The 25,181-nt window shown below is 37.3% G+C and overlaps 1 protein-coding gene across 1 annotated transcript in view; it reads right to left on the bottom strand.

Annotated features, from left to right (window-relative positions):
• Positions 1–25,181, bottom strand: part of SLC9A3 (solute carrier family 9 member A3) — a 54,750-nt gene that overhangs the window by 1,769 nt on the left and 27,800 nt on the right. Inside the window, exons 3-15 of the mRNA XM_062568501.1 lie at positions 22,928–23,088; positions 20,956–21,034; positions 20,384–20,561; positions 19,290–19,510; positions 17,165–17,367; positions 16,255–16,344; positions 14,096–14,166; positions 11,446–11,575; positions 7,969–8,084; positions 6,368–6,497; positions 5,660–5,836; positions 5,035–5,110; positions 3,069–3,182 (exon numbers count right to left, since the gene is read on the bottom strand). Of these exons, the coding sequence (XP_062424485.1) occupies positions 3,069–3,182; positions 5,035–5,110; positions 5,660–5,836; positions 6,368–6,497; positions 7,969–8,084; positions 11,446–11,575; positions 14,096–14,166; positions 16,255–16,344; positions 17,165–17,367; positions 19,290–19,510; positions 20,384–20,561; positions 20,956–21,034; positions 22,928–23,088 (1,746 nt within the window). The remainder of the gene's footprint in view (positions 1–3,068; positions 3,183–5,034; positions 5,111–5,659; positions 5,837–6,367; positions 6,498–7,968; positions 8,085–11,445; positions 11,576–14,095; positions 14,167–16,254; positions 16,345–17,164; positions 17,368–19,289; positions 19,511–20,383; positions 20,562–20,955; positions 21,035–22,927; positions 23,089–25,181) is intronic.

The raw sequence follows: 25,181 nt of genomic DNA, 5'->3' as shown, positions 1-25,181 counted from the left end.
AAGTCTTCTCAAATCAAAATTGGGTAACAGTCACTCTCATCCTGAGATCTTTGTCTAAACAAATGTTCATCAGCTACGTGCAGAAGTACTCTCTTTATCACGTTCCTTAGTTTGTTGATGCATGGAACGCGCAAGGTCATACCTGTGTGATCGTGGATTCCCCAGAAGCTAATTCCCAATGAAACCGAGAATTGGATTTCATTGCATAATCTCTGCAGTGCCCTATGCTCTGTTCAATCATGATGGCTGAACTGTGACCTGAGCCATCTCATTTACAGCACTATGTTGATTATAGAAATGAAGGCTGATTTTTATGGTGTGGAAAAATGTCGCAGAACAAGAATTAAAGGGCCACCAAGATATTCATTTAAACCTAGAGTCAATTTGCTATTAAGCCTGCCTGTAACACATTAGAGGCATCAGGTTATTTGCTGCATCAAACAGATGAATATTTCTCTGGTTTCAAAATAAGATACAGATTAAGAAAAATTCACACTTTAAGGATAAGGCAAATGGCTGGGCTCTAAAGAAAACTGGAATTCTGCTTTTCTGTGGTTTTGTTTGTTGTATAGTTATCTCTAACTGTGTAAGGGAACTCTCATGCTTTTTAGTACGAAACTTGCTTCATTTTTAATTCTCCTTTACACAACTTAATGGTGTAATCAGTAGTGTCATTTAGCAGTGGGAACATTTTTACTGGCTAGGCCCAGGACAAAGAAGAACTTGGCCAGATCTTAATGACTGGCACAAGGCTTCTCAGTGGCAGAGGCAAAATCACAATCTAGTCAGGCTAAGACTGAGCAGCTCATCTCAGCCCATTGCTGGTCTAGGCCTACTGTTCCTATTGCATATCTGATGGGTTAAATGACTCACCTAACCTCTTACAGGCAAACCTTATCCTTCAGCATCAGCAACCAGTCTGTCTTTCCATGGCTTCGGCATAAATAAGAGAGCTGGCATTGGCTAGGACTGATTTGCTATTCTTAGTAGGCTCCTGTCCTTGATAATTACCTAGTTTGCTTAGGCCTGATGACAGTTCTGACCATGTTACTTGAAAGAGTAACCACTACTTTTTAAGAAGGTTTGAAAGGTTACACAAATCAAGCAGGAATTTTATCATCTAGAATTGGCTAACCAAGAAACTTGGATCGTCTTGAAAACAGGTACACAACATTCTGATGTTTGGAATTTTTTTTGCTCAGCATTTAAGGTGTTCAAGCCAAAACAAAGAGCCAAATCCTAGTTGTTGTAAAAATAACAGGACATTTCACCCCCAAATGCTGGGCAGCATTTCTGTAGGAGGAAAAAAAAAATGTTTAGCTGTCCAAATAGAAGGAAAACAGAACACATATAGTTGTAGAAAAAAATCAAGAAGGAAAGAAACAGTCTGGGAGATAAAAAAATAGAAAAGTAAACATTTTGTCTGTAGTCAGGATAGACAGGAAGACTGATTAAAAATAAAGATCATTATCTGTTTTAAAATATTACATATGTGTTGATTCTGGGAGAAAAGATCGGGGTCGGTCTTCTGGGCCATCTGCTTGCAAGAAGGAATCTATTGATTTATTGCTGAGCCGAAACGGAGTGAGCCGTCTGAAGTTGTTTGGAGAATATGGGATCTGCACTCTGGCCCTTTGTGATGGTACCACAGTATCTTCACTAGATAACCATGGTGAGAACTTCATGTAGACACTTTGATCATCATCAGCTGAAAATACTGGGTTATCAATTCCTACAAAAAGTTTATGAGTAACAAATTCAATTAATTAAAGTAATTTCTTGGTAATACAAGATGTATAGGGAAAAGGGCTATAGTGAAGAAACCCATTGGCAGATACACGATTATACACACACAGATTGTTCTCACTGGCTTGGTTTTTGCTAGTCAGCCTGGATTTCCTTTAAAGAGAAAAACTGGATATAATGTGCAGTTATGCTTGGGATGTCTATAGACAATGAATAAAATCAATACAAGAACAAATCTACCTGTCCCTCAACCAAAATAAAGCAAAACATAAAAGAATTACAGAACATTCAAATCAAACCTACAAAAAAAGAAAAGAAACTCAAAATAATAAAAAAAAGCTTATAGAGTGCTCAAATCCATATAGGTATAAGATGTGTGTGAGGGAGCCAAAGCAGGCCATGGAACCGTCAAAAGTAAATAACATTAGCCTTTTAATAAAAACACCAAATCTATAGTGTTTAAACAGTAAAATAAAAATTTTAAATGGAGTAGGTCTACATCTTGCTACCTACTTTTTTTCTGGATCGATTTCTGGGTGTCTTTATATAAACTCAAACAGGGAGTTTTTCACGATACAATGAACAAATGTATCAGCATGATTGCCAAGAGTGCTGACACAAGTATTTATCTTCTCTATGTGCAGCATGTTACCATACAGTGGCACACTGAGAGTTCAAACAGAAAAAGGCTAAAGAGAAATATTAAAATTTAAAACCTTTGAAATCACATCATACTATTTCTTTTATATATAACAAAATATTTTCAATCTGATATTTTGAAGCCATTCAGGACTGGAAGTCAAATACAGTAAGTGGCCCAAAAATGCTGCAACCTCTCCCTTGTGACTACTACGAATTTTGTAATATCTCTAAAATGACTCAGGATTATATACAGCCTTGTAAGGATCTGAGGGAGCTCTGAATTTAAGACAAAAAATTCCACATGAAAGAAGTACGAAATGTATCACACAGCAAAGTTGATTTAAATGCTAGTAGAAATCAGTTCCAAAGGTCTGGTATTGGCTGGCATTGTGAAGCAGGACAAGTCTAAGATAATATTTTCTGTTGCTAGAAATAATTAGTGCTTTTAGTTCTGGATTATGCTCACAACTGCTGTCTGTATTATCAGCTGCAAAGCTGATGCTCTCCATACCTTTAAATATCCAAAACTTTACATATGTTAATGATAATGCTAAGCAAATAACATTTCTAAGAGAAGAAATCAAATCAAAAACAAAAAAATACAAGCTAGAGCAGCATCACTGCTAATAAATTGTTTTATATTTGAGAAAAAAAAATCCATATGTGGTTGATTGTCTTACCACTAGGTGTATCTGTGAAATTTTGCTTGGTCACATTAGCCAGGAAATCAACTCCTTTGCCGAGGTGCAAAGTTTCATAATCGTTACTTTCTTCTGGTTCAGAAAATTCCAAATCTGGGAAAAGAAATGAAACAAAACAAAACAAAACAAAACAAAAAGAAAACAAAAAGAAAAAAGAAAAAGTTCAAATTGGTTAGAGTTTTGATATAAAATGTTATTTCATACTTTTTTGATGCTAAGAATGCTAAGATAGTTATCTCAGATATATCATTAACATGGATCTGGATAAGAGCAAAAGAGAGTTTGAATGCATCCAGTTTGCAGTTTATGCAAAGATAAGAAAGCCAGCACAGGTTTCAGCCTCATGTTAGTGGCTGGTAGTATGGTAGAGGTGGCGCATTCCAGATATGCTCTTGGCTGAGACACTTTGCTTTCCTGACACTGAAATGAGCAAACACATGACACAAGACCACTGTGCCTCTATCTGTTTTGCCTCTTGAATGTTCAGGTCTTGTCAACTGTGGCCCCTTACAAAAACCAGTCACAGCATCTTCATCGTTAGACAGAGGTTGGTGCTAGTATCCTGACTGATTTCCAACCTGATGAGGTCATTGCTGCATATATAAGCTTCTAGTGGAGGAGAATTGGTTTTACTACAACTTGGATAAAGAAGTAAAGAGTATTTCTGTCTACTGCCAAATCCCTGCTTAACGCTGTCCTCCAAAGAAACTCTTTTTTTAGGTAGAGGATGAAGAGAATTCTGTGAAGAATGTGCTTTAAGGAGACAGCATTGGATGACCTACTTAAAAGTATTTGGAAAGCTCTTCCCAAGCAAAGATAGTCTAGAGTATTACAGTTACCCAGCTAATATGCATTGCCTCATCAGTCAAAAAAAAATCAGAAAATAATTTAAAGAGCATATATAAGGGAAAAAATCTTTGCTTGGAGCTATGAGAAAAAAAGAAATATCTCTCTGCTTTACTTCAGTTCTCTTTGAGATCAAGGGGATGACTGCATAAACAGAGGAAAGACAGGAATAAGAGTTAGTTCAGTGGCTTTTAAACCACATTTCAATTCTCAAGTGGAACATATAGATAATTTTATCATATGTATATGATACAGTATATGATATATTAGATATATCATATGTAAATGATAGCCATATGATATAAACAATTATATATCATTATAATTTGACCTATCAATCTCTGTCATGTCTTGTTATTATTGACAGAAGGCCAGAAGATGGCTAAAGCACCAGACCAAACTATTTGGGGCTTTATATGCACAACCAAGATGTCAGATTTTGTTCTTCTCTTTCCTCATTTTGCTAGGGATGCTCCCTAGGGTAGCCAGCTTCAAAGCAGACTTCTAAGACTGACTTGTTTGTTAGGCTTAGTGGATAGGCATGAAGGGTTGAAACTGACTGTGTGTTCCTTTCAAAGTTACTCTCTCATGCTTGCTTGGCTTTCAACTCTGATCCAGACTCCTTTTAAACAAATGGACTTTAACTCAGATTAGAATGCCATCAAACTACTGAATTTTACGTGATGTGGTGTCATGGGCAGATATATCCTACTGCAGTCAAATGGAAAGATATTAGCAAAAGATGCTCTGTGCAACATATTCAAAAGGAAGCTGAAATTTCATCTATATCACAGTCCCTGCATCTTTTAGTTTTCAAAATATATACGTGCCATTTTAAAAACTTGAATGAGAGGGTTGATTCAAATTTGATTTATCATCCAGTTGTCTAGCTAAATCACCCAGATGCTACAATTTAAAGTATCGAGCAGACCTCCCTAACTCAGGCTGTGAGTAGAAGTCCCTTTTTAATACCAGCCTCATCTTTGATGCCAGGCCTTTTTTCAGTCACGCCTTTCTTTTTTTTTTTTTTTTTTTTTTTTTTAACAGCAAGGTAGTTGGTAAAATACAGCTAATGAAGCTGATCTAACAGTCTGTTTACCTTTTTCCTTCAAAGCAAAATCTTGTATTGGGTTTTCTGAAGGTATTTTTCCATTTGGTATGACACTGCTGTTTCGCTGAAAGAAAGCAAACAGATGAACAGTTACCAGAAATGCTGCCATTGTCAGATAGCAATGGCAGAGACATCCTTATAAAGTCCCCAGAGTTTCGTGGTAAATCTCTGAAATCTCTTTTAAACTTTGCTTGGGTCTCAATATTGATGATGTTATTTTCGCCCCTCTGCCTCTTACTCACTGCAAGAAAAGAAAGGGGCTTTTGCTCTTCAAATGCTACTGGTTCCCTCCTACTTCTGTGCAAATTTTGTGGAATGGTCCATGCTGCAGCTCTACCCTGCTACATCGCCTTGCAGTGCTCCCACTTGACTCAAGCTCTCTTGTTTTGCAAGTGATCAAGTCTCTCACCAAGAAGGGTCCGAAAGCACAGAGAAAATCAGCAGGTGAGAAGGTGCCCCTTAAGTCATCTCATTTCTTCTTGCCTAGACTCTTTAAGGTAATGAAGTTCCATAGGGCAGATATAACTGCAGGGCATGGGACCCTATAGAATCCTCCCTCCCCTCTCCACCCCTTAGTTTGCATAACAGATGAGTTCTCATGGAAATATTTTACCCGTTTTTGGCCCCGGTCACGCTTGTGGATTTTATTGAGCTTCTTGGAATGGTTTATTCCTAGTTTGGTGCTCTTGAAAGACTCCAAGCGCTTCCTCATTGTCCTGTGGAAAATTTCCTTGTCTTGTTTCTCGTCTTCATTGTGCATGATCTCATGTCGGCTGTACAGGTGTTTGTGCTGTGGCCAGGAAGGAAAAATAATATTCATTTATTTAGAAATGCTACCAGAAGCCCTGGATTAATGCAGTCAATCAATGCCATGAAAACAAAACCAAATGCTTAAAAAAAAAGAATGATCCAAAGGCTAATCTGAAGTCATTAATGGAAACTCATATTTTCTTTCTCTATGATGAAACTGGTATTAGTCCAGGAATTTTAAGTATGACTAATAAAGATTGACAGCCATTCAAAGGAAGCCTCTCCCTATGTGTGTGTGAATCATTTCAGTTTACATGCCCCATTTCATCCTGTTTCAGAACCTATTTTGGATCCAGTCCCGCATTCCCCTGGCCCTGATGAAATCAGAGGCACTAGCTGTGTGCAGGAGGCCTTGCTCATAAGCAGGAGAGAATACAAAGAGTCCATCTTCCTCAAGGGTGGATTTTGCAGATGTGTTCTTTCCTTCTGAGTTTTGCTCCCAAATTTTTGGTTCTTAGTGTTTCCCAACTTTAGACTGAGAATCTGCCCAATGCTGGCCTCCTGCTCTCACCTCTTGCCTGGGTTTGTACAAGTACTGCTGTAGGGTATGGTGTGTGACGGTATCTTCTGTGTCCCGGATACTCTTCCTTCTCTGCTCTAAAGCTTGCATGTCCAGGCAAACTGGTCCAGCTTTTTCTCTCCTGAAGAATACCAAAATACAAACAGTGCTTTTAAAAAGTTGCAATTGCAGAAGGGGCAATTGCAGAAAATAGGAAAGTGGGGAAGAAGAGGGAGAAACGAAGATGAAATTAAAAAAGAAAAAAAGAAAGGTCAAAATGGAGCAAACGGTGAACAAGCAGCTAGTGGGAAACATGAAAAGAGTAAAAAGAGTATAGGTGTTTCCCCTTGAAAATGTGTTGGCTTCTAGTATTTAAGGTGGGTTTAGCATTCGCTACTCCTATTTCTCTATCTGCATGTCCAACAGCCTGTTCCCTGAGAGTCACAAATGAGTTAAAGAAGGAGCAATGGTTTTCCTTGCCGTGCTTGTGACAAGACCCTTCTAGACCCGACTCAGCAACACATCCAGCACTGTCAGTTGCAGTCGGTGAGCAAAAGGCACTCTGATGCCACATGAATCAACACGAACGCGGATATGTACTCTATTTTATGAGCTTTTCTCTGTTTGCCTTTTTTTTTTTTTTTTTTTTTTTTTGATGCCTTTTGGTTACCTTCCTGTAACTGTGGGACTGAATTTCTATTATCCATAATCACAGTTATCTGTCTATAAGTTACAATACAAAGGGAGGTGAGAGAGATTTTTCTGGGCAAGAGAGGTTGTCTCTGGACATTGGAACCTAAGTGTTCTAGAGAGGCAGTGGAGAAAAAAGGCTATTTACAGAAGATGAGTCTCAGTACCTTAATTTAGGCAACAATTAGAAGCTTTGAATTGTGCTTGGAAAGCTTTTTCTAGTCATTATCCACAGACCCTAGCTTCCTAAATTAGGTTCCTATGGTTAAATGTCTAAAGTGGAGCTGTGTGGATGCTCCCCTTTCCCCCCCCCCCCCCCCCATGAATGTGATGGTTGCAGAATTACAGAATTTACAAAGCTTTTGCTACAGATATAATGCTTAAGGAGTGCTAAACTTCTCTTTTTAAGATGCATAACACTTGCTGAAAAACTCACCTTTAGATCTGAAAAAAATCATGCTGAATTCTAACCAAGAGTGACTTGACTTTTAAAAAATTTTGATTCAATTTTGTAGGTGTGAAAAAGTGTGTATATCCCCTTTTTAAAAACTATTGACTCTTATCTTTCAGGCGGTTTTCAATTTTTTTTTCATTTATTACTTTTGGTCTTCATCTTCTGTTCACATCAGTCTATCTATTCTGTGAAGCAGTCAGGGAAGATGCAAGTCTTTCTAATTTCACATGCTCTACCATCAGTCTGCACTGAAAAATTTGTGTGTAAAGTGAAATAAGAGGATTGATAGCATCATATACTCATTTTACGTGGGAGGCTAATGAAAGTTCAAAAAAGTAGTGAGTGAGGGCCCTACAATATACATTTAAAAAAATTTCTAGCTTTAATCCTCCACATTGTTTTTTGCACCTCTTCAAATCATATAACACAAAAATAAGGGGCAACCAACCCGTCAGCCGCAGGTACTCACAGTAAGTAGGAGACAGAGCTCTCCACCGTGCTGGGGCGTGGGGTGCTAAAATCCACATTCACCATGTTGTCTGTACTTGGCGAACGTATGAACGCTAAGGAGCCTCTGCGTTCTCCCTGGCCACAGCAGGAAACAAGACACATTACCGTTGCAATACTTTTTTGTCAAAAGCTACAGCATGTTAACATGAGGGTGGCAATATGCAGTGCATTATGTTAACGTAAGCAACTAGGACAAACTGTGTATCAGAAAATGCCTATTTGCAAGACACTGTGGAGCCACAGACAGAAGACTTTGAAGAGAGATTTGCTATCAGTTCTGAAACTGGTATCTCAAAGAGAAGTTCTGAAAAGGCTTGTTGTTCTGACTTCACCCTTTTCCCTACTGCTTGCAAAACTGCTTGTTTTTAAGGAAGGGAGCTGTTGACTGACATCATGGTTACACAGGTTGAATCCATCTATGAGTTTGAACAGTCACAGAGAGGAATCACATAGCAGATCTCTACATTTTAAATGGTAATAAAGGATACACGGAGAAAAACAATCATCTCCCTTGCAGAATATGAAAAGATTTTTATCTACATTTCTGATTTTCTACATTTATCTACATTACTCTATGTTGTATCCCTTTTACATTTCCATATTCACAAAGCAAATCAAACAAACATATTTCCTTACACTATGACAGATCACCTATGTGTTACAGTAAACTGTGTTGGATCAGTTCACTGGCATTAACTACTTTCTGATCTCTGTAAACAGAAAACTTAAAAGACAAAAAGGTAAAATCTGAGTCAACATCATCTCACCCATTTTCTTTAGTGTGGCTGGCTGACTTTTCAAATCAAGTTTAATGTCTCATACATATATCATACCATGTCATCAGTGAAGTAATTTTAACCAAAGGGGAGTTACTAACTGCAATTTCTTTTCATCATCCCTTTCCAGTACTCAGGCAATGTGGTTATTTACAGCAGAAGGAGCTGCTATCTGCTCCAAGAATCTGTAGGAGTCAAATATTGATTTTTCTACAGCATGTTTTACATTACAAATGCACTCTTAGAACAATAGTGTTACAACTATCTTATTCTGCTTCTGAAAAAGTGTTGTTTAATGCCTCTATCTTCATCCTTATTGATCTGTTATATTTTTTATTGTGTAATTATGCAATAATAATTTGCTCCCAGTACAGAATGTGCTAGGATATTTTCGCTGTTTATGATTTCTCAGAGACGATCAGGATTAAAATGAGTTTTTGCTATGAATTCTTTCTTCTGTCCATATTCATAAGAGCATGGCCTAATGTTAAAATATTATCATTTCAAAAACTGGGTATATAAGCTAACTGGAAAAGCTCCTGGAAGGCGTACCCACTCATGAGAACGTGCTATTTGAACTTTGGTACCCTGGTGAGAGTGCAGAGTAGCTATCTGAGAATCCTATACCATGTCTCTGAAAAGTGTGTATGTATTTTAAGTCATTTTTATCCATTTACTCTGGATTATTTTGAGCTCAGCTGATTCAGGCTCTCCTCTCACAGGTATAAGGGATTTATTTAGGTTCAAACGGAGCTCTCTCAAGCTCCTGTTTATTGAGCAGCTGCAACATAACAGCAGAGCTGGAAGAAGAACAAATTTATAAAAATAGTTTTTAATCTCCTGAGTTTCTTGCAACTCAGAAGAGAAGGGGAAACTGGAGGAGGCAGATCTCTATTTCTCCTTGATGCAATGGCTTCTGTTTCAACGTCAGCTTGTAAATTCACAGACAGTTAGTTCAGAGAGTTATTTCAGAAGTAAATAAAATATTATTAAACAGTCTATCACTGAAGCAAGTATTAATGTGAGAAAGGTGGAATGACTTAAGGATTCACAGCTCATGACTGATTAATTTCCACCTGAGGAAACTATGTTGCAACTCTTCTGTAGACTCTACAGAATTTTTAATTTCTTTTTTTATTTTTGTCAGAACAATAGACATTTTAAAATACAATTTGTCTGCAGGACACAATTTTACACAAACATTATTTAAGCTTCAGTAGTGTGTCAAAAGTCAGTATTTTTGTGTCATAGACTGTACTAATATATAATGAGAAAGATCACTCTTCCGAGCAATGAATAATCTAACTAATCTGACGTTACTGTATGGAGTTCAAGACATTATTTGCTAAAGATCGGGAGGGTGAATCTGCATGACTTAGTGATTTCTTCTGAGGGAAAGAATATTGCAATGAATCTGGTGAACAGATTCAGCAGTGGTTTTGAACATCAGATTCATCATCTAACTTTCCTTCTCTGAGGTGTGACCCAGAAAGGCCCATGATGAAAATTAGTTCTTGAGCTCAAATAGTCTGAAAACTGAAAGGGTAATTTAGAAATTTTTTCTGAAATGTTTTCTTGTCTTTCTTCACACTAAAATAGTATTTGATCTAATTCTGTGACTGCTTTTGGTCTCTCAAACTTCAGATTTCACTGGAAGAAGTATGCCCAGATGTTTCCATTTTCCCAAAAATGAGATAATAATAATAATAATAATTATTAATATTATTATTAAACATTGTATTTAAATAAATGAACTGGTAAATCATCTATCTGTGAAAATGAGATCACTTGGAGATTAAGGTCAGGGTTAGACTATCAGTTCAAAGATCACTAAGACAGTACTGCTTAAAACTATCCTTTGCACTGTGGGGATGCTGCATATTTGCAGTGATTTGAACTAACTTGTCTGATTAACACACATTAATACACACTGGCTGAAGAGGATTAGGAATTATACAGTTTGTTAATGTAGCTTGGCTCTGGGAATCAGACAAGGTCAGTAACTTCCTTCAATTCAGTAATTTTTAAATGAGTTCATAAATTGTTATGTCTTAAGTTTTTCTGACTTCCCAATACTGTGATTGCATTTGCCATCTGTAATATACTACTCTGATTTTTGAAGTGTGGAGGTTGTGATTCAACTGAATTAAAGTTACTCCTCAAAAATCTTTTGAATGACTGATCTTGCAGAGTGGGATCATAGCAGTTCACCACTTCGGGTCATTTGGCCACACCATTTGGATGGGGCTGCCTCAGAGCAGACCTGACTTCACATAGAAGCATGGATCTGCAGGAGCCATGTTCTGCTGTCACATTTAGAAACACACATTGATTTACCTGGTCCCATTACATTTACAGGGTTTCCTCATGCAAAGAAGGTAGAAACAAAGCTCTTCAGTAAAATCCAGCAGGAAAGTGCAGGGACATATGTACAATATGCTAAAAAGCCCACCGACATTTACAGTATACTTATGTTCAGGGATCAGGTATAATACTGAGAACTGCAGCCACCCAGACGGGTGATATTGTGTGGACACACTTAAATTCCTTTAGAAAAAAAACAGCAGAGCAGATATGAAAATATAGTTCTTTTAGGCATCTTTTCTGGAATGTTAACCATATGTTATATGGTGCTATAATGTGTAAAAAAGTGTTCATACCTCAGCCACATAGCTAATTGCATCCTTCAAGTTGAGTTCATGGAAAACATTAAGGATCTGGTCCCTTGATTTTTGAGCAGACCTTCTCATCAGTATTTTACTGAGGAATTTCCTATCAAAATTGGACCACCTGACGATTTAAACAAATTATGTTAATGACAGCAAGCAATATTAGTGTCACAACATTTTCAGTTTAGGATAAATGCTACCTTTTAAGCACTTTCAAAAATGATAAGCATAGCAAAATGAAGGATTTTGATTTTGAAGCTTTTCAGTTAGGAGTTAAAGATAGTTAAGGAAAAGGCTGTTACAGAATTAGGCAGTTGTCTCAAAGCATTTATTTAATAGGTGCACTTACCAAGCACTACTACAGCAGCAGCAACAGTGCTATGAATATAAAATCACTAGAACTTTTTATATTCTGGGTAATCATGCTACCTTATTTTTCCACTTCTGATTAGTCACTCGTATACTAACTAGCTTCATTCTAAAAGTTACAAGTTTCTTTCCTCATTTCTAAGGCAATTTGCTTTTCAGCTGCTGTCTTGTAGGACAGCAAGCCTAAAAAGTGAGTTCACAGCAGTTCCCTCTAAAAGCACTGACAGAGGGCCTTATCCATGACATTGATGTACCCTGAAGGATAGGAGTGGTGTGTATTTTCTGTGATTTCCACTTTCACTTAGAGAAAGATACCTGCCATTTCGTATTTGGACTCCAGAAAATAAAAGCTTTACTTTCATCTACCTTCCTAGAAATTTTCTCTACAGGGTATGAGGCAGCTTCGGAGACCTACCACTATTCAAAGTGATTCTCTCCATCTTGTCCCATGACTATTTTGAGTTTACACCTTTTTATTCTGACAGTTGACGTCTTTTGGTTTTTGAAGTTGACATTATTCACAGGATTGATAATTATTCCTCTTCCTCAACCAGAACAACGGACAAGCAGTCCTGGTCTCTATTTCCTCAGACTGTCACACCTGAGTCCGTTAGTGAATAAGCTAGTGGGTTGCCACCTCTATGAGGAAGCAGAGCCTTCTGGCTGCAGATGTAACAAAAAAGAAGTGGATGTAAGATGGTCTGATTCAAAATATATTGGTGATCAAACCACACACTCAACTGTAACCCTAGATTAAGCTACACCTTCTCTTGTTATTCAGGGATATTACTCCCTGACATCAAAGAAGTCAAACTCTAGTCTGCCACTTCAAAAATCTTTAGCATCTTCTTGATAGTCAGTATTTCAAAACTAAGGAAGTAGACTCCTGTCTTTTAATCTGCTGAAATTCATTCCCAATAAATAAACTAAAGACTAAAGATTACGAAAAGAAAGGTGTTCTGTTTTTGACACCTGATGAAAATTCTTCACTGCATAAATGAGCGCAAAGCAAGAGATGTACCTACACATATGATTTCACATGTGTAAATGCAGGTACTATGGTTGGATAAATCCTGAGCTGAGGTTCTTGGCTTGCCTCAAACTATTGGTCTCTTCAAGCTTTCTCACTCTGTATGAGCATATATGTGCATACACACATACATATTCTGCTGTTGCAGAATTAAACTGAAAAAAAAGAGGAAATGAAAGATTGTCCCTATAGCTGGATACAGACAGCTGAGTCATTCTGCTTGAGTTCAGAACTAACTAGATACAATCTAACTTCAGCCTAGGAGATGTATAGTCACATAAGCATGATGTTAAACCTGAGCTAATACTCTCTACTTTTCATTGCAACCTAAGGGAGAGCTCTGCAGTATGTTAGCGCAACCACGTGGCTTACAAATTGGAGCTGATGTGTTGAGTCAGAACAAGATTTTAGCAGATTGAATTGTTGACTATCTGCACCTACGAAATGACCTAAATCCGGAGAGAAAGGAACTGCCTAACCCTATACAATATTATTATATATTATAATTGTAATCAATTATATAATTGCTTATTAAAAGTGGATTTCTTTAAAGTTCTTTTTCACATTTTCCGTTTAGCTTAGGAAAGTCTACCCATCACAACAGTAATTCTTCATGTGTATTTCAAAGAAAATGGTGACTGTATCTTTCACTGAATAATTTTGCTTCCCTCAAGTTGGATCAAATGTAAATAGAAGGGGGTGGAAATGATCCACAAATTTCATTACTGGTTTCAAGCTAAGATGCTTAAAACATCTGAGTGGATTGAAAGCACTCTCCGAGATCATTTTTGGAGATGTTGAACCCATCCTTTGTAAGACTAAGATTAAAAGCAATCATTTTTGAGTTTAATCTAGAGAAACTTAGTGTCTCTCTTCCAGGAAAATACTGTTCATGAAATGGAGTATCACAGAGAAAGGCCAATGTTATATTTTAGGTCAAATCCTGTGCAAATCACCAATTCTAACATCTTGAGAGGAGCTGACCTCTAGATGTGGACTGAGGCATTTCCAAAGGCCTAGTCTGAACTTTGCTTGTGGCAGTGAAAGAGAAGAATCCTGTCACAGGGAATGGAAATGCACTCTTTTCACATTCCCTAAATTCCCAGTGTTTTCAGTGTATAACCTTTAAAGTTATGCTTTACATCCCTGCTGTCCCAAACTGAAAGACTTAAAATTCTTAGTTTACATGTGGGGTTTACATTGTAGCAGTATTTCAGGCTTTCCAAATAATTTACTACTTACTTATCTCTCAGATAATTATGTCCTATTTGACCAGAGATGTCTTCTATAGCAGAAAGAATGTGATCAAAGGCCTAAGAAAGTGAAAGTAGAATTAATATCTTGCAAAAATTAAATTCACAATTAGAAAATATCTCAATTTATGTCAAGTTGGACCAGGTAACTTTGCAGGATAATTTTATTGATGCTAAAAAGATTTTTTCACGATTTAGGGAAAAACTGCGACTGCAATATGTGTTTTTTTCAAAGGTCCTGATTGCTTTCTAACCAGTTTTTTGCTACTACAAATTCACTAACTTTTCTTAATCTACACAGGTCTCAGCAAGAAAGTAATTAAATCCTCTTTTAATAGTCCGTTTTAAGACTCTTTATCAACCCATTTTGCCATTCCTGCCCTATGAAGTACATGAACATTACTATTAGTGATTAAATCAGTTGAAGGTTTCCCTTAGTGTTTCTTTTTAGACTTTTCAGGAATCAGTACATCAATCAGAGGAAAAGTAGGAGCCATTCTTTTGGAAAACAATGTGAAATCCTACACTGGGTTGACTATCGCATGGTGGATGGCAATTTAGAGCTCTGTGACTTTATTCAAGCTAAGGCAGCTGCAGGTATAATTTGGTCTTTTTTTTTGAACAGTTGTTCATGTTTCACCCTGAACATTGGACTGAATGGTAGAGAGTCTACAGAATGCTGAGTTTAGAACAACACAGGTGATATGGATTATTCCTGTATATAATATTATCATTTCAGGAGATATCAGATACGGGACTAGGGGAAAATTTATTACAAGTGAGGCATTTCCAGTCCACTATCTGACGATGGACAGTGCTTTCTCTCTCTGAAGGCATGGAAGCAAGAATTTAGGAGAGCTTGAGTCACCAAGACGAGATCTTCTGGAATACTCTAGGAAGATGTGAATCAGTACATACACCTTACACAGTACCAGAATTAGTGTTACTGCTCAGCCCTCCACTGCCCACTGACATGTAAAGATATAGCCCATAAATACAGACAGAAGGTATTTCCTCACCTAGGGGAAAGATTCTGTTTTTCAGATAACCAAAATAGTGTCTCTGGGGAAATTCCCTCTCTTTGTAAACCAAACACCTTTTCTGCTGGGTAACAAAAGCGTGATGTATTTATTCTCTAGCCTTTGAGTAGAACTCCTCAGAAACAAACAGATCATGTAGAGTCATGATGGTGAATGCAATATGGGGAGAAACGTTTTGTTGAGAAGGAAAATTTTTCAAGATGTGAAGCAAAACTGCATAGCTAGGGAAGTCTTTCTGAATGGAGTGTAAACCTACAGCAGGAATTTTGCCTGTAGGGAATTTTCAGAGCGTAGACAGATTCAGATATAGATCCAAAGACATCTTAAGCAAATTCCAGATAAAATTATGAGCTCATGCAAGAATATTTTAAAATGATCAATGCAGGGACATCTCTATAAATCTGAAGAGTTTATTAGTTAAACAAGTCCATGCAAGATGTCTTATAGTCTTCTAACACTTAACCTCTATATGTGTTGAAAGTATATGTTTTCTTTTACTAAGTTGACATTATAATGTCACACGAAAGTGAATTGCAAGAGATCCAGGCCACATATTTCAAAATCTTTTCAAATGTGCAAGAAATGCAGGTTTGCAGAGCATTCAAAGTGGACTAGGAATACTACCATTAATCTTGAGCATCAATATTTAACCTCTGCGCTGAGCAGCACACTACCATTCTATGCAAGTTACAAAGCCTGCTTTCATCTCTCTTCTGTAAATAAATAATATTTAAGAAAGATAAATAAACTTCCTTCCACAGGCTTTGCCCTAGCTGTCTACAATGAAGAGTGCATCACTCCTCTTTTAGCTGATGGGAAGGAATATATTCCCAGCTGTGCTGTCTCCCCAAGCCTGTCAGCACCAGGGAATTAGCAAGTGAAAGCCCAGAACTTCTCAACTGAGAATTCCCTCACAGGGCTCAACCTAGGGACAAGTGACAAACTACATGATAGCTCTTAAAACATTTGAAGGATTTTGTACTTGAAATTTCAGTCTGATTTCCCCCCCCCCCCCCTTGCAAAAAGAAATTTTCTTTGATTTTTTTTTTCTTTTATAAGGCACTCTGTAAAATCCCAAATATACCGTAATATTTTTAAAAAGTCTTACTCTGCCATGAAGTTTCTCATTCAGTTTGGGCTCTCTATGCTCAGTTTTCTTCACTTTCAGCCACTGCACCAGCGGCTTGATTGTCAAACCCTAGGTAGTGAAACATGATAAAAAATATTTAGTAATTATCTTAGAATTACCTCCAGCTGGTTAGTGCTAAAGAGATAGAGAACATTTTCCTATGTGTTATATGGTGTTTCTCAGCCTTCCTTATTTGATCCTCTTCCCTTTCATTCATAAAATAATGCACTGTCCTCAGCTCGTTACTAAGCTTTGAAAAGATACAAACGGTGGGAAAATATATATTCCAGGAATACAGGAAAATATGGCAGGGGAAGGGTGAAAGTGTTCTATATAGCAGTGAATGTGGTATTTTCTGCACCTACCAGTAGTTTGTGAAACATTGTTAAATATGCTTTATAAATCTGAGAAGCATTCTGAGCTGCTATATACTGATATCTCTCCATTGAAGATAATGTTTTTTCATCCAGAAATTGCTATTGTGTTTGGAAGCTAAATACTCTCTTGTCCCACTGCCTACTGTTACATATTAAAATGAGAATTTAGGTTCAGGTAGACCAGTGTAATAAATGTACTTGCCAGTAAAAAGGACTGTTCCCTATAGCTATTCAAATGAGGTAAAGGATGCTTCATCAGATATTAACTTGAATTCTATTAATACCAAGAAGCTAGACTGAACATTTTTTAGCACAAAGGAAATTGTGTTTTGTCCCTTGTGGTGCCATGTGAAAACATAAAATAGGATCTTTGTTACTAAAATTAAGAAGTTAATTATGCCTTTGGTTCAGTGAAACAAAAACACAACCTTCAGCAGAGAACTGCTTTAAGCATATATGGTAGTCTGGGGGGACTCCTTCTCCCTGGAACAAACATTATTAAGTTGAATTACCTGAAAAATAACAGTAAAAAACACTACAATGATAGTTGTGCTGACAAACAGGTTTTTCTCTTTCACTTTGTTCATATCCAGAAGTGCAACCAGAGCGAAAGCAACTGCTCCACGAAGTCCTCCATAAGACAACACCACCTGGTCTATTATCTCCAACTGCACCATTCTGTAGTGGTTGAGTATCCACGTCTGTAAAACTACACCTATAAAAAACAAATGCCAAGATGTCTGGGAATACCCTTATGAAATGCCAACAACCTCAGCTGTGTGTAACAGAAACAGTACCATCAATCTGTTTTCATAACACAACTTTGTATGTATGGCATCTGCTTCTCCCTCACTATTGCTACTCTACCAAAGAGGTCAGGCACACTCGGTACCTTTCCTTTTACCTTGAACCAGAGAAAATAGATGCAGCTTTTTCTATGATCCAACAGCTCTGCTGAAAGTGCTGCCCAAGAAAGATGTCACCTGGTGCAAGGCGAGGTTTTTCCTGCCCCTAGCACAGCCAGTGAAGGTGAGATCAAAGGATGTACTATCCTTTGAAATAAACAGTTCAGAAAGAAGGGATTTCTTGCACCATAGTAAGTGATACACATGGAGTCTTTCAACAAAAAGAGAAATGGGTTGAAATAGTGTTGATTTAGAGAGGAAATGTGATGCTGTTTACAAATCACATGACAATATTATTCATGCTGTTGCCTCATGCAGGGTAGTGTTTTTACGCGAACACCATATTCAGCCCTACACGTGAGCTGCTCTGTGCTGCAGGAGCCCTGTGCATGGCATGTGTGACCTTCTGCAGCAGGCCAGGTCTGATGACCAGTGCAAAAGAGTTTTCCGTCTTTTTAGAGCACTTTGAATTTGTGCTAAGGGTAGTGAAAAGGATATCACTGAAAGCAACGCTTCTGGTAGATGGGGACCTGGAAAATAAACTCATGCCACCAATCTGACTTCTCCGAGGGTACAAGAGCAGTAATTACATAAGGCCCAATATCATCAGGTCTTTAGTAATTTATCATTGGCTAAGTTTAATAACTTTCATGGATACTTACGGTCATTGCTGAATATACATTATTTAATTATCGATCACTCTTTAGTACAGGACTGTTAAGCACTATTTCCAGGAATACAACAACAAGTGAAAAAGTCAAGAATTTGAAAACTTGTTTGAACAGCTCACCTACATCAGTGGTTACTGAGGGGTAGCTAACTGAACAACAGTTACAGACTATTTAGAAAGGAGAATAAGGGACTGGGCCCTTCAAGAAGCTCAGGAATCTCCAGTCAGAATAACAATACAGAGTCTGGGAAAACTGCCAGCTAGCAAGGGTTTTTTAGTTTTTATTTACATTTAATTCAGATATTCAAGATAGACAGGCAAATGATCCTGTTTAATTTATTCCTAGATATATGTACATACATCAAATTGCTGTTATGTGCTATTTTCAAGAAGTACTTCATTCTATGCCTTTTTGCTATTTCAGGCCATTTGCTATTTCACAAAACAGTGATTAAATAGTAGAACAAATCATTGTATTTTTCAATGTTTACAAACTTACATAAAGCCAGTAAAATCACAGTAAGTAATCTCTATCTGCCACAATCTTATTTACTCTGGTTTTAATCAGTCTCTGGGCATTATTTCTTAAGCCAGAGAACCTGCGGTGTAACTGTGTACAATTTTACATCACTGTGTCTCAAACCTGAAGTCAAGCAGAAAATTAGCTTAACACAATCTCTTTATTTCCAAACTGAGAGAGCTGAAGGAGATGGCTGACAGGACTCACAAGTCTTTTGTTAGCCTATAAGGTAAAGAACAAAGTCCAGTTCACTAAGAGAATTTGCCAATGTCATGTGTTTGGTCAACAAAGATTAGCCATTGAGCGATTCATGTTAACCACTATTCAGGTCTTTAAAAGTGAAATTTTACTATATTTTCAACATATGATGAAACTTACTATAAACATCTATCCTGCTAACCTAGCAACAACGTTAACTTCAACTAGAACCAATGGGATATTTTAAAAAGAACAAGCCTGTAAATGCAAATTCTTTGTTGGCAAAAGAATGTGTGATTGCACAGAACTGCAATGTAAGGACAGGAAGAAGGTTGTCTCCTTACCAATGACTCTATATACTGAGATGAAGACCAGGGTCAGCAGTATAAAAGCTGTGTTCCAAGTCCAGATTTCTGGATTTACAGCTGAAATTCCCAAGAACATGAAAATAATAGTTTCTGCTCCACTGGCCAGCATTTTCATGGTGTATCTTACAGTTGTAGAAGATTGCTCAGATATGTTAGCCTTGACATACTTCTGACAGCAGATACCACAGAAGGTTATCCTAGAAAGAAAACCATCAGTTGCTCAAAAAATACTTACTGTAACACTTAATATTCTTTCCATCTAGACCATGATATAGTGATAAAAACCCACCATTAATTCATAAGAAAAAATACACTCAGGATCCACTGTAGAGTCTGATTTTGCCTACAAAAAGCATACCCAAAATAATCACCTCGAGGTGATCCCAAAAGATTGGAAGGTTTGCAGTAGGATTTTCAGATTTTGAAGATACTCACTGTAACATCTACAAGCATGACAAGCAAAACTGAGGTATGCAACAAATCAAGGAATGCAGCAGTAAGAAAGACCACAGTGGGACTCAAGCCAAAACGGACAAGGTTTAGGCAAACTGAAACCAAGATCTATTTGACTGATCCCATAAGTAATTTGCCATATGGAGAGAATTCAAAAGTTTACAAAGTAAGAACTTTAAAAAAAACTGCTGTTCAAAAAGCTCAAAAATCAAAAAGGCCAGTCTAGACAGTGAGAGCAGCAGATGCAGATTCGCACGATGCCTTAGAAAATGATGGGTTTAATTACAGATTATACAGAAAAATGTCAACATGAAATGAATACTTAGTTATTGAAGTACTATTACTCATAAAGAGGAAAGAATCAGGTCTCTATTCTGCAAAGAAAGTTCTCATGTTCTACTGCAGATACTGGAAAACGTCCATCCCTTTTCAAGGTTGAATAATGATAGCATATGCAAACTATAACCTACTGCAAACCAAAGACATTAATGTTCAGCACAAGCTCTGTGAATGTCATATTTTGTAGCTTCCCTCTATAATTTAGGTGTTTCTTTTCCATGCTTTTAAAAAATGTATTCCCTTCTCAGCCCCTTCACAGAAAATAACAGAGAACTTACGCAAGGATGGCTGAAAGTGAAAGCATCTCTGCTGTGAGGTAAGACAGGTAGGAAATAATAAACACAAATCCAGGTTCAATGATTCTAACATGCTTCGTGAAACGACTGACCAATGACAGCAGGAATGCAAAGAAAATGCCAACCAGTGTCCCACCCAGGCTCACCACGAAGAACGACACTGAAATACAAAAACAAACACTGCTTAAAGAGTAGAAATCTAATGGGCTGATTTAGTATTGTTTCTTCTACTGTATGGCCCACAAATCAGAGAAAATTTTGGAGAACACTTCCAAAATAATGATAAAGTTTGGTGGTCTTAGCAACTGAACTCCACACCTATTGATTCCCCTCAGAAGAAAACAAATCCTCTCAAGCTTCCCATATATTCACTTATTTATTCTCCTAAGACATTATTTCAGGTTTATTCTTTTAGGATATACCACAGGACTGTGCAAATATGAGGACAAGGGAACGGACTGAAAAATAACATTTACTGATAGAGTAATAATTAGACTTTGTTTAAAAGTCTGCATATGTACATATGGCATGATGTAGAATTCAACACAACACACCTATGCCTTTGGCACATTCAACCCCCGTCACGTTCTCTGGTCCGATTGCAACAAAAGATTCAAACACATTGTACAGCACCTGAAAAGAAAAGTAGAATCACTTAGTATTTGCTCCTGAGTTAAGCCTGTTAAATTATCCCATTATGGGCCTCAACGTTATGAATTCTGAAATTCTATATGACTGAGGGAAGTTCTTTGTGAAGATATTTCAGATTTTGGAATTTGCAGAATGTAAAAAAGAGTGTACTAGAAAGAAAACAAACAGACCAGCAAAAACCCTTTCCATTTCTTCTTTAAACATGATTTCTAGCTATAAGATAGATGGTTAAATCTAGATATCTAAGGGTTTTCCAAACTGTTTATCACTCTAAACTCTCAGTTTTTGACAAGCTTTCTTTATTGCCTGAATAGTGACACTTAATGATAGAATGGATTGAAATAGGTTGAAAATACATGAAATAAGTCGAGCATAAAAGTGAATAAACTATAATAACTATACTGAAGCTTTTCAAAATTGACTGATAGTGATAGTGCTGAAAGTGAAGAAGTCATCTAATCCATACTGATGACTCAGGATGCAATCTGCTTGTAAAAGCATCATTCTTGACAAGTGTTTTTCTAACCCATTCTTAAAGACCTCCAGTGATGGAAGAGAGTTTTACTATGCCATGCTCCACTTTTCTTGTTGCAATCTGAGCTGACTAATACTTAGGGTATTTATCCAAGTGGTGGAGAACAGGATACTTTCTTATTCAGTAACAGCAGTCTTTTACATATTTACATTTAAAAAGTGCTACATCATCACTGTCTTCTCATAGCCTGCAGTCTGTCTTTCTTCAAGAAACAACTCCAGTTGTTTCAAACTTTTTCATAGGCTATGCTTTCTAACTCTTGATCATGCTTTCCATTCCCTTCCGGATTCTCTCCAACAAGCCAAACTTCTTTTTCTTGTAAAGTGAGTTTATTCATTTCACAGTAACAGAAAATCCTTCCTTTCTGAAAGGTAGTGATATTGATATTTCAGTTCAGCAGGAGATTATTTTAATATGTATTTCTGGTAGTACCTCAAAAGTGCTGACGAGTGAACAGTTAGTTCACTGCTAGTGACCTTGCAGTGCCTGTCTGGCTAAGTTGCAAAAAATTAAGTCATTGAACCTGTTGAAGGTGTCTTATCCTGCTTTGGAGATACACAGCAGAGGTAATGGGAGACGATCCAAGAAGAGAAGGGAAATTGTGTAGTGAGTCAGTCGTACAGCATCATTCTGCCATATGACTTCCTCGTCCCTGCCCACTCAAACTCTATGCAGAACTGGTGACTGTCTTATTGTGAGAAAAAAATTGCATTAAAAGAACTGTTTCAATCAAAATAAAAACAATAATAGAAATTTTACATTGGTTTAAGTCTTTTCTTTCCCCCTTTTTTTCCAAAATGGAAAACTAGAAAGCAACAAGCTATCAAAACAAACAAATTAGAGCTTTCTAAAATATCCTACCCATTTTCCCCATTTTTGATGTATGCCCATCCAATAAGTATCTGACTGGAATAAGAAAGGAGACAGGCACAAGCTCTTCAGAGAGTACTCTATCTCCTATAAAATTATGTGTATAAATTAAGGACATAATGGAAATAAACAGAGAAGAGTATGTGAATTAAAAAATAAAAACAAAGAAAAACTCTTCTTCGAATAGGAAAGGCAAATAAAACATATAAACCAGCAACTCGGTTTTAAATGTTATTATATTCACACAAACTGGGAATATGGATATTATTATATGACTTGTGGGCTCCAAATGACTTTGGTGTTTGAGGATTTAATCTTTGCAACACAGTGTTTGTAAGCAAGACGGAGTACACCATGAGCTAGGCTAGACTGGAGACACACAGATGGTACACCGTTTCATTTAAGGGCAGAAGGTACTTCAGAAGAAACCCTCTGGAACTAGGTAAATTTCGTAAACATAATTTACGTACCACAGTTACAGCATCATTCAGAAGTGATTCTCCAAAAACAATGATGAACAGAACTTCATTGACATGGACTTCTTCAAACACTGCCAAAACAGCTACAGGATCCACTGCAGCTATCAAACTGCCGAAGAGGAGGAAGTCCAGCACTCCGATATCCAGGTGGCCTTCAAAAACAAAGCAAGCAAAGTGTAAGCATTTTCAGCTCCACATTATCTCTAGTAATGGGGGGCTGAGATATTACAAATAATAGGAAATCCTTGAAAAAATGGATCCAAAGGCATCAACTGGGAAGTACAGTACAGAAACTACTTTACAAGTGCAGTATGATGTCCCTTGTATCCAGCAAGATACAAGAACAGATCTGAACTGACTCTTTATTTGCCTGTGGTACGGTTTTTCTAACTTGAGTAAATACCCTGATAACTGGGTACCCAGGATAACTGAGAGCTGGCAAGATGGTAAGAGGAATATACCAGTAGATCTGAACTAAATGTTCCAGAATTCTTTAAGCCACAGCCCAAATTTGACTTCTGGTCACTAAGACCTGCTATAGGGGGCTCATGTGTACATGCAGTGCAGTTTTTTTTTTTTTTTGTTAAACAGCACTTCTGAACTCCTTATTCAAGCTGACATTTATTAGATGCATGAAATTACTTAAGCCAGTTTTTCCCAAATTATGATTCATGAAGCCACTGTTAAATGGTCTGCAAGTGTACCACAGAATAAGATGAAGGACTAAAATGTACAGTCTCAGCAGCTGTTTTGGAGCCTCTGAGAAATTTTGAAGGGTGTTTGACAATAATTTGAAAAGTTTTGGAACTGCAAAACTATGGTAAAAAGTAACTTGGTATTTATTTTATTAGTTTCTGTCTTCAATTAGTCAGAAGTCATTTTTTCTGTTATGGAAACAAAAGAAATATATGCAAACAGAATGGCATCTCTATTCTTTTATGAGTATTAGAAAAGAGAGAGACACAAAAATGACTTTGCTCAACTTCCTAAAGACCTTGCAAAGCTTATCCTGCTCATGCAATCAAGAATGAGATCTCATTTTCTTTTTCCTAGAGAATAGATTTTTTTCAAGGGTATAGAACAGGAAAACTCCCTTCGTATTCATTAATAGATGAAGGAAAAAGCAAGGTATGTTAAGTAGTGATGAAGCCTAAAATTATATGAGAAAGAGCAAAGCACAGATATGTTGAAAGTTCATTCATGAGAACACAGCGCAGAGACTCAGGCCCTCAAAATAATAGGCGACTGTGTCAGACATGATTTCTCTAGATGAGGGAAAAATAGATCTGATTAAATGATTTGGAAGCACCAGTCAGACAATGAACAGCCAGTAGACCTAGCCAAAGCATCAATATTGTTTGTTAGGTACACCCAGAACATAACGGCCACTCCTTCAGCAAGAACTCTTACAAGCTAATTTTTCAAATGCATAATGTTTTGAGTTTGGAAGGCAACTGAAGGAGAAATTGCAAAATTCATGGACATATTTACTCAGAAGAAGAGCACTTAACAGAAGAAGCTGGAAACAGGAGCAGACAACACCCAGTTGTACACAATAATGGCCCATAATCTGAGGGAGTGCAGAAGCAGATATTCTCTTAACTGCTCTTGGCCATGAGTGTATACACCATTTTCTGTATAGTTTTTAATGACTCTGGTAAGGCCTTGAGACCAGAAACCCCTAGTTTGCATGCATAAATAAATATTCTGTATATTCAAAAAGAGAGATTGTGTTGTCCACTCTTGGACTTAGTGGGCTGTGAACAAGGAGGACTGAATCTATCCATTTTTCTGGGAGAGATGTTGAGGCAGTGAACTGGAGTCTGTGCCAAAAATTTTGAGAACAGCCTTGAACCTGTATCCAAGTAACGATTGCACCGTGAGTTTTCCTTCTTTGCCATGCTTAAGGAAGGTACAAGCCCATTGACAATAACTATCAGATCTCAGGGCACAATAGAATATTAGCTTTTAAAATAAATGGGCTCACTGAGGTTGCTTGTCTTTTTTTATATGTTACAAATTGTAATCATTGGTACATTCTTGGAAGAGTTGCAAAGCTAGTGAGCAAATATTTATGAAAAGGTTGGGAAACCTGAATGTGAGGAGGAATTTCTTCCCTGTGAGAGTGACAGAGCACTGGAACAGGTTGCCCAGAGAGGTTGTGGAGTCTCCTTCTCTGGAGATATTCAAAACTCACCTGGATGCAATCCTGCCTAACATTCTCTAAGTGACCCTGCTCGACAGG

Source organism: Rhea pennata, chromosome 2 (assembly GCF_028389875.1).
Source record: "Rhea pennata isolate bPtePen1 chromosome 2, bPtePen1.pri, whole genome shotgun sequence".
NCBI classification, from domain to species: domain Eukaryota; kingdom Metazoa; phylum Chordata; class Aves; order Rheiformes; family Rheidae; genus Rhea; species Rhea pennata.
Note: the sequence above shows the minus strand (reverse complement) of the source record. Positions and strands in the feature narration are given on the sequence as shown.